Source organism: Oxyura jamaicensis, chromosome 6 (assembly GCF_011077185.1).
Source record: "Oxyura jamaicensis isolate SHBP4307 breed ruddy duck chromosome 6, BPBGC_Ojam_1.0, whole genome shotgun sequence".
In the NCBI taxonomy this organism is placed as follows: domain Eukaryota; kingdom Metazoa; phylum Chordata; class Aves; order Anseriformes; family Anatidae; genus Oxyura; species Oxyura jamaicensis.
Window position 1 is genome coordinate 9,030,299 of NC_048898.1, and position 17,676 is coordinate 9,047,974.

At 34.4% G+C, this 17,676-nt stretch overlaps 1 protein-coding gene across 4 annotated transcripts in view; it reads left to right on the plus strand.

Annotated features, from left to right (window-relative positions):
- Window positions 1–17,676, plus strand: part of SHLD2 (shieldin complex subunit 2) — a 34,704-nt gene that overhangs the window by 11,816 nt on the left and 5,212 nt on the right. For 2 of the 4 annotated variants that reach the window (XM_035330154.1, XM_035330151.1), the window contains exons 3-7: window positions 6,642–6,699; window positions 7,669–10,192; window positions 12,392–12,499; window positions 13,315–13,509; window positions 15,615–15,749. In XM_035330154.1, coding sequence (XP_035186045.1) covers window positions 8,668–10,192; window positions 12,392–12,499; window positions 13,315–13,509; window positions 15,615–15,749 — 1,963 coding nt within the window. In that variant the 5' untranslated portion in view covers window positions 6,642–6,699; window positions 7,669–8,667. Of the gene's footprint in view, window positions 1–3,517; window positions 3,729–5,175; window positions 5,298–6,641; window positions 6,700–7,668; window positions 10,193–12,391; window positions 12,500–13,314; window positions 13,510–15,614; window positions 15,750–17,676 lie in introns of those variants that run through there. The other 2 variants (XM_035330152.1, XM_035330153.1) reach the window with 2 other exon arrangements.

The window sequence follows — 17,676 nt, forward strand, 5'->3', positions numbered from 1 at the left end:
GGAGAATGAAATGTAGCTAAGTAACACCTTCAACTGATTTGCATAAAACTATGTTCATTTTGTGAATGATACCTTTTCAATACCCTGTCTCCCACAATACAAAGGCACAATGTGAGAAAAATCTCAAATAATTTTCTTCAGACAGGATCTTCTGTGAAGCTTATTTTATTTGCGATTGCAATGGTGGGTGTCCTGTCAATCAGGAGCACATTTTAGTAAACAAATCATAACCTTTTATTCCCTATTACCTGATCACCTCCCCTGTTTCCTCATTGGATGAGTACTACAGGTTCACAAGCTACTTGACGCTCCTCAATACCATATATGTGCAACTTTTCTTTTTTTTTTTTTTCAACCCTTTAATTTCTCCTTACTTATGTTTTGAGTACTTGTGATCTTTGTTTTTTACTGTTCTCACACTGCTCATCCTGTTTTTCTCAAGCTTCTACCTTATTTTGGAACAATGAGGCCTTCCACTGTCCACTTATCTACTTAGCATTTCTCCTTATTATGACTACACAACTACCTTGGAATACAGAAAAGTAATTCTCTACTGCAAAAACACAACTTTGTTTCTCACAACAAGCACAGCAGTCTTACCTATACTGTTGTTACAAACGCTGGTGGTGATCTCCCATTTTTGTGTAGGAATGTGCAGTCAGCATCCACGTTTATAATTTTCATCGAGTCACTTTTTTTGTAAAAGTACGAAAATAATGGTCCTTTGGTATTGTAAATGATTTTTGTCTGCCACAGAATTTACTCATCCATATTGTATTTCCCAAACCACTAAAACAACTGCAGTTGTGAGAGCAGCCTTTCATAATGTGCCAGTTAATCCAAGCCAGTTAATCCAAGTAATAGAAAATTCTTGCAGAAGATGGATTCTAGTAACTTTCATAAAATGTGAAATACAAGCTTATGTGTTTTGATCCTAAATAAGGATCTTGGATTTTTGGAGAAATAACTCTATTTGTGCAAGATGTACTTGTTTAATATTACGCTTGTTGCACAACTTTAGGGATGTTCTGATATGAATACTAAGTCAACTTGAAAGGCATTTACTTGTCTAGAAATAGATTTTACAGAAAATCATTAAATCAAAGGCCAGTGAATTGTTGCTCAGGTTGGAAACCAGCTCTGTTCTACTGCTCAAAAAGCTGTTTCAGAAAAACAAGATATGAGGCTTGCATCAGTTTTTATTTTCTTCTTGGAAAAGTCTTTGATTTTTATCTTAATCCTAATAAATCAAATCTACAGGCAGTTAATCTGATGTAAATAGGTCTGTTATGGTCACGTTTCTTTGACCATGACTAGCTGCCTCATTTTTGTCTTAGGTTCTTCCTGTACTTCTTTATCAACCTCAGTTTATCAAAAGATTAAAGTCCTAAAATAGCTTTTCATTGGTAATGATACCTTTGGATAATTTTCTGCAGACTTGGCTTTTTCTTCTGAAAACAAGCCATAATGATGTCTTTTTAGTATTGTGAAGTTTGAAAGAATATCTTTTTTGACAGATGGTATAGCAGTTCAGTTGTCTAAAATAGTTCTCAAAGTGAAGGGTGTAGAGAATGCATGTTCTTCAGCAAAGCGTGCACATAACTTCTGTGTATCTTTAACCTTTTACCTTTATCTCGCCTTCCTACTCAAAAGGTCACTGTTCTGAAGAACTTTTAACTTCTTTTGTTTGTTACAGCCACTGTGTTCATATCTATTTGTGTTTTCGGAGTATTGCAAAACAAAAATCAATAAACAATGTTTATTATTTTAAAAGAAGATCTTGCAAGGCACAAAAGGAGTGAGGAATTATTGAGTTAATTAAAATAACTACCACCTTTACTCATTTCTTTAAAATGCAAGGAAGATTATCTCAGTGACTGAACTGAAAATGCATTGTCTGAGCGTTCAGATTTTCACATCATTTAGTTGCAAAAAATAATCCTTTTAAAGTGATGTCTGATGCATCTCCTAAGTAGGTAGCTACATACAATCCAAACACAGAGGAAATGTCTCTATTTCAGATCAGAGAAAATACTCCTTCTTGCAGCATAACTTTAGAAACTGTAGGCCTTGATCCTGCAGGCATTTAGGCATACATTAAACCTAGCAGTGCCATTTGATTTTGTCTTAATTATTATAATAGTTGAGTAATAGCTATGAAGAACAACAGCGTGTTTCTGGCCTTTTATTCTGTATTTTGATTAGACTCTTCTTTTGAAAAGTGTCAACCTATAGAACTGCTTAAAACACGGTCTAGTTTTAGGCTTAAATTATTGGTCTCACTGCTTAAGCTTGCAGGAGTGCTTAGGAAGGTTTTTTGTGAAATGCTGAAACTGTATGTGTTTCATATTAAAAAATGTTTGATCGCTGAAAACTCCATGGATGAGAATTTTATAAATCTTTTTTATGGCAATACACACACCTTACATCTATTTGTAAACCAGTTGTATGTGTCTTGAGGCCAAGTGATACAGTAGTCCTCAGGTAATAGCAAGTAACAAATTCAATACTAATAGATTAAAATCTCTGCTATTTAATAAGAAATGTATACTAAAATAAATAATCTATTCAAATTACATTTAGAGGTAACCTTATCCTAATTATTACAGCAACAGTATTCCTACTAGCAAGTGAAGGCTGGTGATTTTCATAAATTCAGACATTGACTAGCACAGTTACGGCTATAGACCAGTATTTACTCAAGGATGGCTGCCCTGTGCACAGTATCCTGGAGAATGTGAGCTAAATAACCATCTTCGAGTGAAATTAACAACCTCAGTTATAGATAGGCTTTCAGGTCAATACTGTAGTTCTGTATTAAGACAGTGTATGGTGATAGGAACTATCACCAATGGATATAAGGAAGGAGATGAAAATGTTGAAGGTAAGGGATGACAGAAATGAGATCTGTTACGGCCTGTCCTATTCATTTTCCCAGTTTCCCGTATGTATATGTACTCCCATTCTCCTGCATGCATGTTCTCTTGATTTCTTGGTAGGTCCACTGGCTTAGTCTAAAACAATCCACTCAAGTCTCCTTGTGCTGCCAGTGTACTAGCAGAAATATAATCTTGGGTCCATATGGTACATCCCTTACTCAGATGTAGAGTATTAGGCAGCTCCTGTTATGAATTGCTTCCCTTAATTTCTTACGACAGTCTATTTTCCATAGGGCTCTCCTTAATACATGCAGATCTGTATATTGGGACCAAGCACCTTATTGCTTGGGTGGGTAGGTGCTGTTGCTGATGCTGCTTCACATGTAGCGCCAGCAAGAGTTGTTGGTATTGCTAAGGTCATTTTTCTCTTTTCTTGCACGAGTTGCAATCAAATGTGTAACATGTTTATCTCTTAATCCTGGATATGTTTCAGATTCTAAAAGTAGATGAAGCTGTCATACTGTGTTGCTTGCAGTTGGTTCAGTTTTTCTTTCTTTCTTTCCTTTTTTTTTTTTTTTTTTAAAGCCAGGTACTGCTACTGTACAAAGAAAAACTTAAGTACTGAGGGAAAACTTAAGCAGCGTGATAAAGGTGTCAGAAGATTTTCCAGTGATATAATAATCCTGTATGCAGTGGTTTATTTCATTTTTTCCTTTGACGAATATCTTAAGGGTTTTTCTATTCAGCCATCATGGGGGATAACTTTATTCAAAAAAGAGACTATAGTTTGAATTTAATTGAAAGTGGATACCCTGAAGATGTCTGTTAAGAACTCAGTTGTGTTCTAATGTCAGTGAAACTGTCTTTGTACTACAGATAGAAGTATAGAATTAATCATGCAAATAAGAGGGAGGTAAAAATCTTACAGTAAAAATCTAAGATTTAGAAGTTAAATAATATCCTACTTATAGGTATTTGTTATCGAAAGGCCTAGCATTTGAGCACGTGATGGTCAGTGTTTCTTTTGCATATTACAGGAATCACGTTATGAACTACTTAAAGGTTAAGAAGTTCAACATCATATCAAAGCTGCAAGTTAAATGCACGCACTTACTAGTTTTACCCTAAAGCTTTGGGGTTTGTAGGTGGTAAGAATTTCAGAGGGGGAAAGAAACTACACATTTGCATTATATTTCTTTAACCCTGTATCTTCTGATACGTTACTGTCTGTATTTGTGTATATTTGATGTATAAGGCCATATTGTGTAACAGACATATGAAGAAATTGTTACTGAGAGGTGGAACTCTTGCAGTTTATTTTCTATATATAGGGCAGTGAAACCTTGATCAAAATAATATTTGGATATAATTTTTGAAAACGGGTTTAGGCATTTGGCTATCGTTATTTAAGACAGCTGAAGCTGACACACACACACACACACACACTTTTAAATTACCTTGGCTGAACGCGTAAGTGATTGTCATGGTGAGTTGATACCATTAATTAGAAGTGAAATACGGAATAGAAATTATCTTTTAAGATAATTTAAGGGCATTAATTTAGCTTCACACAAGGTTTCTGGGGTATTTCACTATTGGAAGAAAAATTTTCAAGCTACTTCAAAAAGTATGTCTTATGCATAGCAAATGACAAGAGATTAATAAACTGTTAGTGACAGTTGTACTTATTAAATACTGTTAACTTGAAAATTCCCGTACTACTGCGTAGGTTGTAGGACATATGTGCCATAATGTATTTCTTGTCATAGGTGTATTATTCCTTAGTTGCACTGTCTTGCAAATGTAAAACTTGCTGATGTAGGTAGTGTTTTTAAAAGATCATTGACCCGTCAATCAGACTCTGACCATTTCAGAGATAAAAAGCTAGGCTTTCATTGGCTCTAAGAATAGAGCACCTTTTCACAAATTAAGAAATGGTGTAATAATTAACAGACATAATGGATATGTGCATTCAGGTTTTGGTTATATCTTTATGAGCTTTATCTCCTGTTATCTTAGTAGTTAACCCCCTGTCCACCCACAGATCCTTTAAATAAGTGATAAAAATGAATCATTTTGTGGCAGTGATATGTTGGTAATATGGTTAGACTGATAGTTTTCTTTATGTTAGAAGATTTATAATAGTCTGGAAGAAGAACTAAAGGAAGACAAGTTTAATAACAAATTAATTAAATAAGTATTAACTCTGTTCTAAAGATAGCATAACAATGATAGTTTAAACAATTCTACATATGGAAAACTTATACAAACTTAAAATCATTTTTTAAATTTACAGATGTAAATGGTTATATAAGTACAGATGATCACTGATACTGCAGGTGGTGTTTTTAATATAACAAACCACTCAAATTGCCAAAGCAGGTCCCTTGCTAGTGGACTTATTAGGCAAGTCAGGAAGTAGATACTAATCATTCCTAAGATCTTAAGAAGAATCAAAATTGAAGGCTTTGGAAATACAAATGCTTCAGTTTCAAAAAGTCATTAAGTAATAGAAAGATTCAATTGCTTTGATGTAATATACTGCTTAATGGTATGAATCAGGAAAAATACTTAAGTTTAGATAATTTTTGGAATTGTAAAGTTAAGGAAAACTTTCTGAAATTACATATAACATCAATAAAGAGGACCAACAAAAAAAAATACTCCAAAGAGATGGTTAAAGGGGATGAGAGGTTGAGCATCAAGAATCTTATTTTTATGTATGAAAAATTTATCTAGTTGAATCTCAAGGATAAAAATAGATTTTTATTAAGACCACAAGTATGGCAAGAAGATACTAGCTTTGTCTAATTGAGACTGTATAAAGAGTTTGATTTCCATATACGGGGTGTGTGTGGAGGTGGTGGAAGTGTTGCTATTGCGATGCATTTAGGTTTACACTTTACTGTTTTTGTAGGCTGACAAAATTTTTCTTTAAAAAAAAAAGATTTTTTTTTTTTGCTTGAGAATTAAAAGAAATGAAACTAGTTCCCATGGTTTTAGTCATATAGGGATTTTACAGAATTACAAATAAAAAAATACTGTTCTTCAGTAATTTTCTCCTTGAAGTGTTAAACTGAGTAATTTATTATTCAACATGATTTATAGGAAGAATGCATTTGAAATATAGTACGGGATACCTCTACTGGAAGTAGGGTGAAGTACAACTACGTTTCTAGGATATTAAACTTACTTTCCTACTAAACTTACGGTATTGAAAAGACATGCTTAGCCCATGAAATACATAGTTGCATAAAAGCCTTCCTTTAGTACTGTTTTCTTCTTAGCTATAAGGTGCAAGAACTTGCTTTAGCGCAGTACAAGAAACCCTGAATTATATTCACAAGAAACAGTCTAAGACGTGACAGTTCTTAATTTTTATGCTATGTATGCTCTGGTATCTATTTGGTATAAGTACTAGCTTATAGCTTCTAGCCATATTATTCTAATTGTCACTTATTCGGCAATGAAAATGCCCTTCCATTGTTCTCATAACTCATCAAAAACTCAATGGATTCACTGACGGTGCAGTTGAATCTGTTTTTCCTTATAAGAAAACATAGAGCTCTGTTTCTTATAGGCTTGATCTGAGGGCAGAGAAAATAGGAATGCCAATTATTTTGACATGATCACATTATAATGAATTATTAACTTAACAAACTTATAATTAATAAATAGAGTATAATTAATATTTCTGAGATTTGATATACAAATGCTCGAGAGTTTTGCAGAATTTAGATAAGCCTCTGAAATCTCTTCCAGGTGAAAAAGACATGTAACAGACAGACTGGGACAAGATTGAATCTTACACCTGTGGCAGGTCTGTATTTGGCCCTTGTAGAAGCTAGGCTGTTGAAATGAAAGAACTGTTCCTCGTTGGACAAAGCCCAGTTTGGCATTATTTCACTGATCTCTTAAGTTCTTTAGGAATAGCATAGATCTCTGTCAGATTTTAAGCACTTCTGTATTACACATGGAGAATAAAACTGTTTTCTATTTCATTTGAACCTTTTATTCACTTGAGCCTCCTTATTAGTAGAGATATTGCTCCATTATAGGGTATCTAAGGTTATCCATATGTAACCAAGGCAACTGAACTAAAAAGAAAAAAAATCTGCTATTAGACAATACATTTTGAAATGGAAGAAATAATTTAATCTTATCAGTAACAAATTCTGTTTGTTGTAGTGGATCTGTTCCTGAAATAGTTTTAAGTCATATATTGGGGAGACTCTTGCCTCTTATCTACAAAAATTGTTAATATCACTTCTTTAAGGATTCAGCCTTACTGTCACTGTTTTTTCTTTCTTACCTGATACGTTATTTTGTTGAACTGTTCATTCTGTCTTTTTTTGCTGGGTTGTGTATTATTATTCTATAATTATGTAATATAAGGCTTTCAAAAGTATAATTGTCCTTTAAAAGCTGTTTTATGAGCATAAATTTAAATGTATAACTGGAAAAATTTGGATACTGTATGCCAATTTAAGTGTTACTCATTTTGGAAAACTGCAACACTAGTTCGTCTGCTTTGTAGCTTCGTATTATGTTGACATATTTAATTTCAGCAGTTGTACACTGTTTTTCCAGTTGCATCCATAATATACCTGAATTTAGTGTTCCAGGATGTTTGTAGTTTTTTCTGTTAGTATGAGCTTTGTGAATGTGCAGATTTATTGACCCCTAGTGGATTGTGAACAAAATGTCTGTTAATTTAATAAGTATTAAATGAAAAATGCAAAAACTTTTGATTTGCTGTATCTTTTAATGTTTTTTCTTCTTCTTGCAGATGGATTAGTTCCTGAATTTCTCTGCTGGTGTTCTGTTTTCTGCCTCTGCACAATTCCCTACTGCAGTAACTTATTAACAACAGTGCCAAAACTTATAAACTTGTAGTTAGGTGTTTGCATTTTAATGCATAAAATGCTGAGTATTTTAAAATGACAATATAGCAGATAACTTAAAATCTAGGATTTCTGTTTTGTGGTGTGTAAGGTAGATAACTTTTTAATAAGCTTAGAAGTGTTTTGAACTTGAACAGTATGATCAATATGTGGATTAAAGCAACTTTTAAATTGTCTGCTCAAGCGTCACTGTGACCTCCTAATGCTTATTAAATACTTATAAATTTATTGGTAATATCCTGAAATATGCCTTTAAAATATTAACTTACCTAATACAGTATTTTTATGCTAAAACAGCAATGTTAACTTATGGCTATGTAAATTATGCATTTCTACTGATTTTTTCTGAAATTTAAGAGACTCTAGTATATTTAATTTAGTTAAAATTGTTATATTTTCCAGGGGATGAAGTTGTCCTAACTGCTTTAAAAGTTTGAGACACTTATTTCACATCAATTAAAACTTAAATTCACATGATGTTAATTAGTGATAATAAATGACCTTAAGTTTTCTCAGGTGATAGAAGACTAATAAAAGTTAGGTTCCTGGAAACTTTGTTAGGGTCTTTTCAGTATATACTGAACTTCACTACAGGTCTGCATCTGCTACATGTTTCCAAGTATAAGAATCATAAATTAAGCCCTACTGTAGGTAATTTAGTATGCTATATAAGCTTGACCCAGTAAATAACTTCATTTTTTATTATGCAGTTAATTTTATAAGCATTAACTAGTATTTTTACTAAAATTATGAAGTATTCATTTGAAACTTAGGTATTTTAAAATTAAGAAAAAACTGAAATCGTTTTTATTGTGCTAGTGTTTAGTATTGTAGTTACTGCATAAACAACACTGTTCAAAGTTAAACTTACCCAACAATCAATAATGTCGAAAAGATCTCGAATTCATATTTTTGTTGGAGCGCCCACTATTCCAAGCCAAATGGATGTGTCTGAAGAAAGTAGTTTAGCACCTGCTGTTGAAAAATGGAGAGAACTCCACTGTTCATTTGATATACACAGTCTTTTTTCTGAAAAAGTCAAAGCGACAGACTGTTTAATGTTTCAGGCAGGAAGCTCCTCAGACGCAGCAGTTTCTGCAAATGATGATAGCTCTCAGCAGTCTGAACAAGGGCAATTAATGGCAGCAGAAGAGTATTTGTCATCTTTTGTACCTATGGGGGGAACTTGTGCCGGTACACCCCAAAAGACCAGAAGCTTAATTCATTCTGATTGTCAAATATCCAGCGATGGACAGGAACCTGCAAACATAAATCTGGCTGCAGATCAACACCTTCCTCAAAAACTCGTGAAATCAACTAGAGAATGTAAGCAATCACATGACTGTTCAAACATCACTGAAGTAAAAGACAGCCATTTAGAAGATAAGGGTTCTGATATTTCTGATTTGGTGGCTAGTACGAAGGAGATTAGCATACACCTAAGGTTTGTGGAACAAGGTGTTCAATCAGATGACAGTAATGATCACCATGAACATCTAAGTCAATATCTGGATATGTTTTTCCCCAAAAATCAGGAGTCAAAACCAAGAGGAAAACCAAGTGGTTGTGTAGACCTTGCAGTGTCAACTGATACTGAATTTCATAGTATAATGACTTCAAGTCAGGTGGCTGTTTTTGCACAGAATCACTTTAAGAACAAGAATGAGATGCAGAGGGCTGTACAGCTATTAGAAACAGAAACAGGGAATAAATGTGAAAGAAGACCATCTGATCACTTTAAATTTGAATCTGATGCTGGAACATGTCTTAGTGTGGCTGAAAATGACTGTGGGCAGGAGTATACAAGTTCTCTTGAACTTTTCAGTTCGCAGTGTGATGAGAAAAACACTTGCTTTGAAACTACAGGAGAAGTGAGTGCTCATGAAAATACAGGGAAATCTCACGGATCTCATGTTCCTGCTGTGCAATTTGAAAATGAAATCCATATTGAACCTTTGAGCTCAGGAATACTGTGCTCTCAGGTAGAAAGTTCTCATAAGAGCTCTTCTAAAAGAGCCCACAATTCTGAAGATTTTTTTCCTATTTTCCCATCAACATTTAAAAGGCAGCTGAAATCCAAGAGAGCAAAATTGAATTATCCCCCAGCTGGTCCTGGAATGAGAGCGGATCAAGAAAGGACAGAGTTCAAGCAGTCTCAAAGGAAACTACTGTTGCCACTTAAGAACTGCTGCTGCAAAAATCAAAAGTACAATGTGTTGGTCACAATAGTACATCCCTGTCTTATCAAAGAAATACAGATTAAGGCTAGACCAAAATCTTCATGTAAAGTGCCAGTAGCAACAATTGTAGTTACTGACCAGTCAGAGACTGAGAGGAAGGTGGTGCTATGGCGTGGTGCTGCGTTTTGGTCACTCACGGTGTTTCCTGGGGATATTGTATTACTTACAGGTGAGGATTCTCTTTTATTTTTTTTTTATTTTTAATGTGGATCTTTAATAATGTTGATCTTTAAAATGCCTGTTAGAACTAGACCGATGTGTAATTATTAATTTTGAACTGTCTAAGCATCTGTCAGTATCTTTATTACAGCACATATCACTCATATCACTTAGTATTGGTTTGAATTCCTGTAGTCATACTGCCATTGGAACATTGAATATCCCATAGAAATTTCAATCTTTTATGTAGTCTCTGATCTGAGGCACGGCAGTGCATAGACACTGGTGTTGTGCTGTAGGTAGTTAGGTATATCCTGTAAGCTGTCAATGTTTTAAAACAGCTGTTTCTGAAAATGTGTAAGTGCTGCTACAAACCAGATGTACTAGTATGTATTGACTTCTCTAATTCTCTGTTGGACCAGCATACAGACCGGAAGATTGTGATGGTCGTATGGTCTCAGGATGTGAAATTCTCTTTTCCTCATGTGAAGGATTTGTACCTTAGCACTAGCATCTTAAACTGGATTATGTTGTGAATTACTTACTGATAGAGACTGCATAAATATATTGTCTTCAGTTCCTTTTTCTTATCAAATCAGCTGTTAATAAAGATTCCTCACAACAAATCCTTTGTATTTGTTAATACCTAACAGGAGAAAAAAATTCCATGATTAAAGAATACATGTCACGTCAGAGAATGCAGTACTATCAAGAGCTTTATTATACTAGAGCTGCAGTTGACTAGAACTTGATAGTAATCTGGCCATTTAGTTTTTGCAATTTGAAAACAAACAAACAAACAAAAAACACCTTGTTTGAATACTTCCATTGTTTATTTTTAAGATGCATATGTCTCTTTTTAAAGAGTTCTTAAAGGGCTTACGTTGCAGTGGTAGTTATTTTAAAATGATTTAGGATAAGCTGGGCTTTCTTTGCTGCTTAGACTTTCTTATCCCAAAAGACATCAAGTGTTTCTAGGTAAGCCAGGTACTTTACTTTCCTGAAATGTGGCATAATAAATTGCACAATACTGTTACCAATTTTGTTTATACAGTGCTTGATATTGGGCTATAAAATATTTTATAAGTATAATTAAACTACTGAGCAGATGTGTTTAAGTCTTTGTAAGTGGTTTTGGAAGGTTCTAAAAATCAGTTTGTTTCCAAGTGGTATCTTTCAAACTCAAATCTGTGTATATAGCTCCAGAAAATGTGTGGGAGTTACTGTAGTTCTGACACATTCCTGGCATTCTGCCGTCAATTAAATTTAGCAGCCTGCTCTATTGTTGGCTGTGTATATCTTCTCTAGTATTGCTCCCCTTTGGTGGCTTCTTGTCAGTTTCCTGCTTGCACTGCGTAGCAGCATTCAGCACTAGCAGGCACAACAGTTAGGTGTGATGACAATGGCTCTGCTGGGAACATAGTTGGTACAGGTGGTTTTGTCTGTTTAGGCTGGCATATAGATTGTTCTGCACCCAGAACGTAATGAGTTTTTCCTGCAGAGACACTGATAGCATCTAAAAGCCATGGTTTGGGGATTCTGTAACTTTTTCCCTTAAGTGGCTTTAAAGAATCTAACTAGTATTTGGCATTTTTGAATGAAGTCCTTCATTATTACTTTTTACTCTGAAATATTTTCAGATTTTTGTGCAGGTTTTTCTATTACCATGCAAATTGTTCATTAGTAGCAGTTCAAGAAGTTAAAGCAGATGTACAGCTCCCAGTGATCTTATGCAGTGCGCTATATTGTTACACTAGTTTCGGTTTGCCTTTCATACAGCTTTGCTGTCAATGTTCCGTGGGAAATGGCGGTAGATGTTGATGTGCATGTTACATGTGTCTGAATTGTGGAAGTTTCTTCAGTTTACTGTCTGTGTCAAAGAACATCCTAACTGTTCCAACATTTTCTGCAAGACCCTTGCAATTATAAGTGTCAGCCATAGTTGGCATAGACATGAGATGCAACAAGTCCTCAGTAATGAAGCAAAATCCTTGGGTGGGGGAGGTAGCCATTTGAGAATGAGGTACGAAGTAGATAATGAGGTTCTGAAAGAATAGCAAGCTGAATGGAGAGGATTCAAAATTAAAGGTCTGATCTGAAGCCAACTTCAAGATTTTTGGTTCTATAGCCAAGAATAGTATGATATACTTCAATATTTTGGATGCATGAATTGATAAGTGTTTTTTTTTTTTTTTTTTTTTTTCCCCAGATATCATGATGTATGAGAATCTTTGGTATGGAGAAATCATGCTGCAATCTACGTTTACCAGTCAGTTACTGAATCTGGGGAACTGCTCAGCTCTCAATCCAGAAGAATGTAAGATTGTGCATAAGTTTCCTCCCAAAATCACAGTAAAATACCTATTCAAAGTAGTCTATTTTATTTGGAATGTCTCATAATACACAGGGTAAAATAGGAATGTGAATGACTGAGAGGTACAAAACACTACAGTAAAGTTTGACAAGAACACCTGTTGGGAAATGTGGGCATGATGCCATCAGATAGGCACGTGAAGTTTATGGCAAAGTTGAGTGGTTAACATTCAAAACTCTGAATCCTTTGAACTTAGTTTAAGAAACAGTAGTTATCAAAGGACTCAACCCTAAGAGGTTTGAGATTTCATGAGGATGAAATTGTTTGCAAAAACTTTAGAGACTTAAATGAATAGATAATGTTCAGGGAAAATAATTAATTTCTGGTTATTTAAAAATAAAGACTTCAAAGATACATCAGCTATGGAGCAACGAAGGGTAATGGAAAATACAGTGGAAGTATCATTGAACTTGCATTATTCTTAGTCTTCCTGATAGCTATTATTGTCAGCTGTTTAAGGCAGGTTCAGGGGTAAATGATCAAAAGGCTGTCCTTACAAACTTACAAAACCAGGTCTCTTTCCTGGTTTTGGTGTAACTTAAAATACCATAACTGCACTTAATGTTAGAATGTCATCAAGAGGAGGCAGATGAAGTACAGTTTAATTTTGGATCAGATATTTCAAATCTCAATAATTTCTTGCCTTAGAATTTCGTAAGCATTGGGTTTACAGGTTTAAATATGTAACAATTAATTAATTTTATACTGCTAAGCTGAAAAAAAAAAGGTCCATCTAATTTTTGTTGTTTTTATACAAGTTTATCACGTAGTGGATAGTGATGTTCTTCATGGCTTACTGGCATATGTATCATCAAAATTTCCTCACTTTGGACACATTCCACGAAGGCAAGTTCAGAGACTGAATAGCGTTCAGTATGCTCAGCTAGACCAGCTTCAGCCAAATACATTGGTTCACTTGATCTTAAAAATAATCAACATTGCCATATTAACAGGTAAGTTCATGCACTGGACTTCAACTTTCAGAACTTCAGAATTGCCTTGCAAAATGACTATTTAAATTTAACCTATTGATGGTTGTTTCTCATTCCATACTCGAGTGTTTGACAGGAATCACAAATAAAACCTTTGTGAAGATCCACTTAGAGGTCATAGCAGGTGAAATGGAACTAAGCAGGAAGGAAATAATGACTGAAGTCAGCTGCTGAGGGAGATTACTGCACAATGATCAGTAGCGTACATAACAGTTCAAAAATCACGCAGTCAGAGCACTGATACTCAGTGTTTGTGCTTGCCGAAGGATTGGTGTTTTCACTGAGGAATGTATAGTAGGAGCCCTGAGAAGAGATGGATACTGAATGTACAGTGAATGAACATAAACTTGTTTTTAATGGCTCTTGAAACTCACAGGTGTGGTGTTGTGATAGCCTGCTGCTTGGAAATGGTGGCTGGTTTATAAAAATGTCATGTGGGACAGTGAAGTTTCACTAAATTCAAACCTTGCTTTCCAGATACCTTCCACGTAAGCCTCCTGTTATTAAAGGAATACTTGTGGTTAGACTCTAGATCATGTGGTTTTTCAAAGTGAAATGAGGAAATTATTATTTTAATATACTGTTCTAGGATTTGCTCTCTTCTCTTTGTAACGGAACTGTGCTCTTCTCTTTGTAATGGAGCTGTGCTCTTTCCTGATGCTTTATTCAGGACACTTTTAAATTATTTCTTTTTTTTGTTTGTTTGTTTTCCTAGTTGAAATAGATTTTTAAAGTGAAGCATTTCTGGTTTCTTACATATCTGCATTTGTGTTATTTCTTTATTGACCTTACTTGTATGCCTATTTATGTAAATTTTCAATGCTGAATTCCCAGTGTGAAATTACAGTGTCTTACTGCAATACTTATATTTCCTTTGCATAAGGAGAACAGAAAGGTACCTCATTAATATATAACTTATTCACAAAATTTGTGTTTCCTTTATATTTCTTTGTCTATTTGCAAAGACTGCTTTCTCAGAGTGTCTTTGTTACCAATTCATGTGTTTAATGTGATGGTTTTTGTTCTTTCACACTACTTAAAATAATGGATGTAGTTATTTTGGGATTCATTTTATTGAAGCTGTTTTCCATGTTAAAATTTGTAATTTGTTTCCATTACTTCACAATCAGGCCTTACAGCTGCTGCTTAATATTATTTCCACATTCTGAAATGAACAAAACCAAATTGGCTTGGGGCCTTCTCAGTACTTTATGCAGTGTCCTGCCATAGTTTTTCTAATCCCTGGAAAAGGTGTTGCCTTCTTTGTCCTGTTTAACTGTTCTGATGGTCTTCCTTTCTTTACAGTACCACTGTTTCGCAGTGCTTGACATAATGCTTTTCACATCAATTTGGTCACGTTCCATTGGCATCTTGTATTAGTGCTTGCATCAGTCAAAGATTCAAATGACTTTATCGTTGTCCATGTCACCTTTACTCATTGTAAATTGAGATTTTTTTGAAGATAGAAATCTACATAATTTATTATTGTACATAGATCTCAGAATGATTAGGACACTTAAAGCCGGAGTTCTTACTCTAGGATTTTGTTGATGAAAAGTGTTTAGGAACCGGAACTTACGGGTATTACCTGTAGATATCGTAATTGTTTCAGTTTAGATATACAGTTGCCAATCCTTTGTGCTGTACATGACTGTAACTTTATGAAAATTTGTAGAGAAATATTTCTTTCAGTATATTCCACAGTTTCCCATTGTGGCAGTCTATTGCTGAGAGATTGAGTACGTTTTTTTTCCACTTGTATCAATTAGAATGAGTAAGAGGTGCTCAAAGATGTTCAGATACCTGCTATTTTAAAAGGAGATACCCAGTTGCCAAGTAGTTAGGTGGATAAGGGTAAATGAGTACTCTTTATGCATTCCTTCAAATTAGATTGATCTTGCTAAATAAATCATTTTGATTCTGTCCTGAAGAAATTGTAGGTATTTTCTTGTTTGCTTCGAATCAACTCAAAATGTTATAGTAGCATGATTTTACCTTAATGCTGAGGTGTGTTTTTATATGCTTTCTACTATATAACAAACAAGTCATAAGTTCAAACTTTCCAGAATCCGTGTATAGCTACAGAGGCGGCAACCAGAGAAAAGTTATTCTAACAGTAGAACAGAGCAGAGACCGACACTACAGAATGGTGCTGTGGGGAGCAGGAGCTGCCTGGTGCCCTCAGCTTCAAAGGCGAGAAGGTAAAGTCTTTGTACCTATAGGTAGGTTGTTGCAATAGGATTTCTATGATTCTATTAATAACTTTAACATACCCAACTGGTGATATTTTCCATTTAACCTTTATATACTCCCCTTGAAATGGCAGTATATTTATTTTTTTGAACTTGAACAAGTCTCCCCTATTTGCAAATAGTGTAATCAGCAACAGAATTTGAATGCATTCTTTTTACAACATGGAAGAAGCATGAATATTCAAAAATTTCACTCTAGATACAAATCTAGTCATTAACTGACTAAAAGCATCTCTTATAAGAACTACATAGCCTGTGTTTTAGCAGTGCCTACCACTGTTAGTAGTAGGTACTACTAAAGTACCTGAAACTAGGTTTTTAAATTGGAAACTAGGTTTTTAAATTGATTTATCCAGAATTTGCCTTTCTGATCAGTGGATACATTTAGGAAATAGATGCTGTATTACTGGAAGTGTTGAGCATGTCTACTTAAAGTCAGTTTCAAAATAAAACCCAGAAAGTTTAAACGACCTCAGTGAATACTGACTTGAGTTCTGATTTTAAATTTAGAAATTCTGAATTCTGCCAGTTGTGCTTCAGTTTAGCAATAATTTACACTTCTAAAAAAACAAACAAACAAAAAACCACGTAACTGCAAGATCTGCCTCTTGGACTACCTGAAGAAGACAGTCCTATTTAAGTAATAACCAATTAACTTTACTTCATAAAGCCTACATGGCTTTTACTTTTGTGCATACTTCAGTGTAGGCAGGTATATGCTATTTATTAGATAAATGCTTAAAATTTTTATAGAATTTAGTATCCTAAAATATTATTTTCTAAATGTAGAATTCTGAAGTATTTTATACTATTTATTGAAGCTGCAAAAAATTAAGTAGATTCCACAGGTAATTTCTAAGACTGGAAAATATGTAATTACCTGATGCTTAAAGTAGAAAAGTAGAAAAGATGATGCAGCCCTGTAGTGTAAGTGCTTACACTTGTTTTTGTAAAGGTTATGTCTTATTCTCCAGCTAGAGTTCTGTATATCTAGCGGTTGGCGTTTTAATGATTAAAAGATTATATCTGAAATTCAAGCTAAGAGTGATTTCTCAACTGTTCAAATATGCATCATAGACAAACTGTGAACATTTGATCCTCGTAAGATAGCCAAAAAGATAGCTCACATGATACAAAACAAGCATATACAACACAGCAGCTAATAGCGTGAGTGGGTTATAGGAGGAAAGCACGTGATACTATTCTTGCTTCTATTCACCGAAGAACAGCTGGGACATGTTACTGTTTATACCAGCAGATTAGGTAACTCAGTTTTGTAGAGGAAGTGATCGAGTCTACTAAATTTTGAATGGTATATATCTTTAGAGTAAAATACAGAAGGCTATACAGCTTTGAAGCATCTAATAATCGTTGCCAATAAGAGTTAAATTTTTCATCTATTTCTAAAAATTGGTCCACGCGTTCAGTATACAGTCATCAGACATTCAGTAAATATCTTACTTTCATCTGCCGTGTGCTAACAAACACATCAAAAATGTTTCTGTAAACCAGCATTCTTGGAGAATGAGGGTAGCTGTTATTAACATGGGATGAAATTCTGAACCCATTGAAAATTGATGAGGAAAACACAGAATAAGCTTTTAAGATGAAGTAAATATTAGAAAGTGGTATTTCCTTTTGTTATAGGAATGCCTTCATGATGTAATGAGGGACAACTTGTAGAAAAAAGTTGTTTTGAAAGCAATAGGTAGGAAAGTAATAGGTAGCTTTCTTAACATTTTAGCTCTACCCCCAGAGGGGTTAAACAGTGTAATAGTACACATGCTCACATGATTTATGAAAAATCAACCACTGCAATAACCTGAACTGGTCTCTTAACATACCATACAAGCTCATTGGTTCTTCGAGGATACTT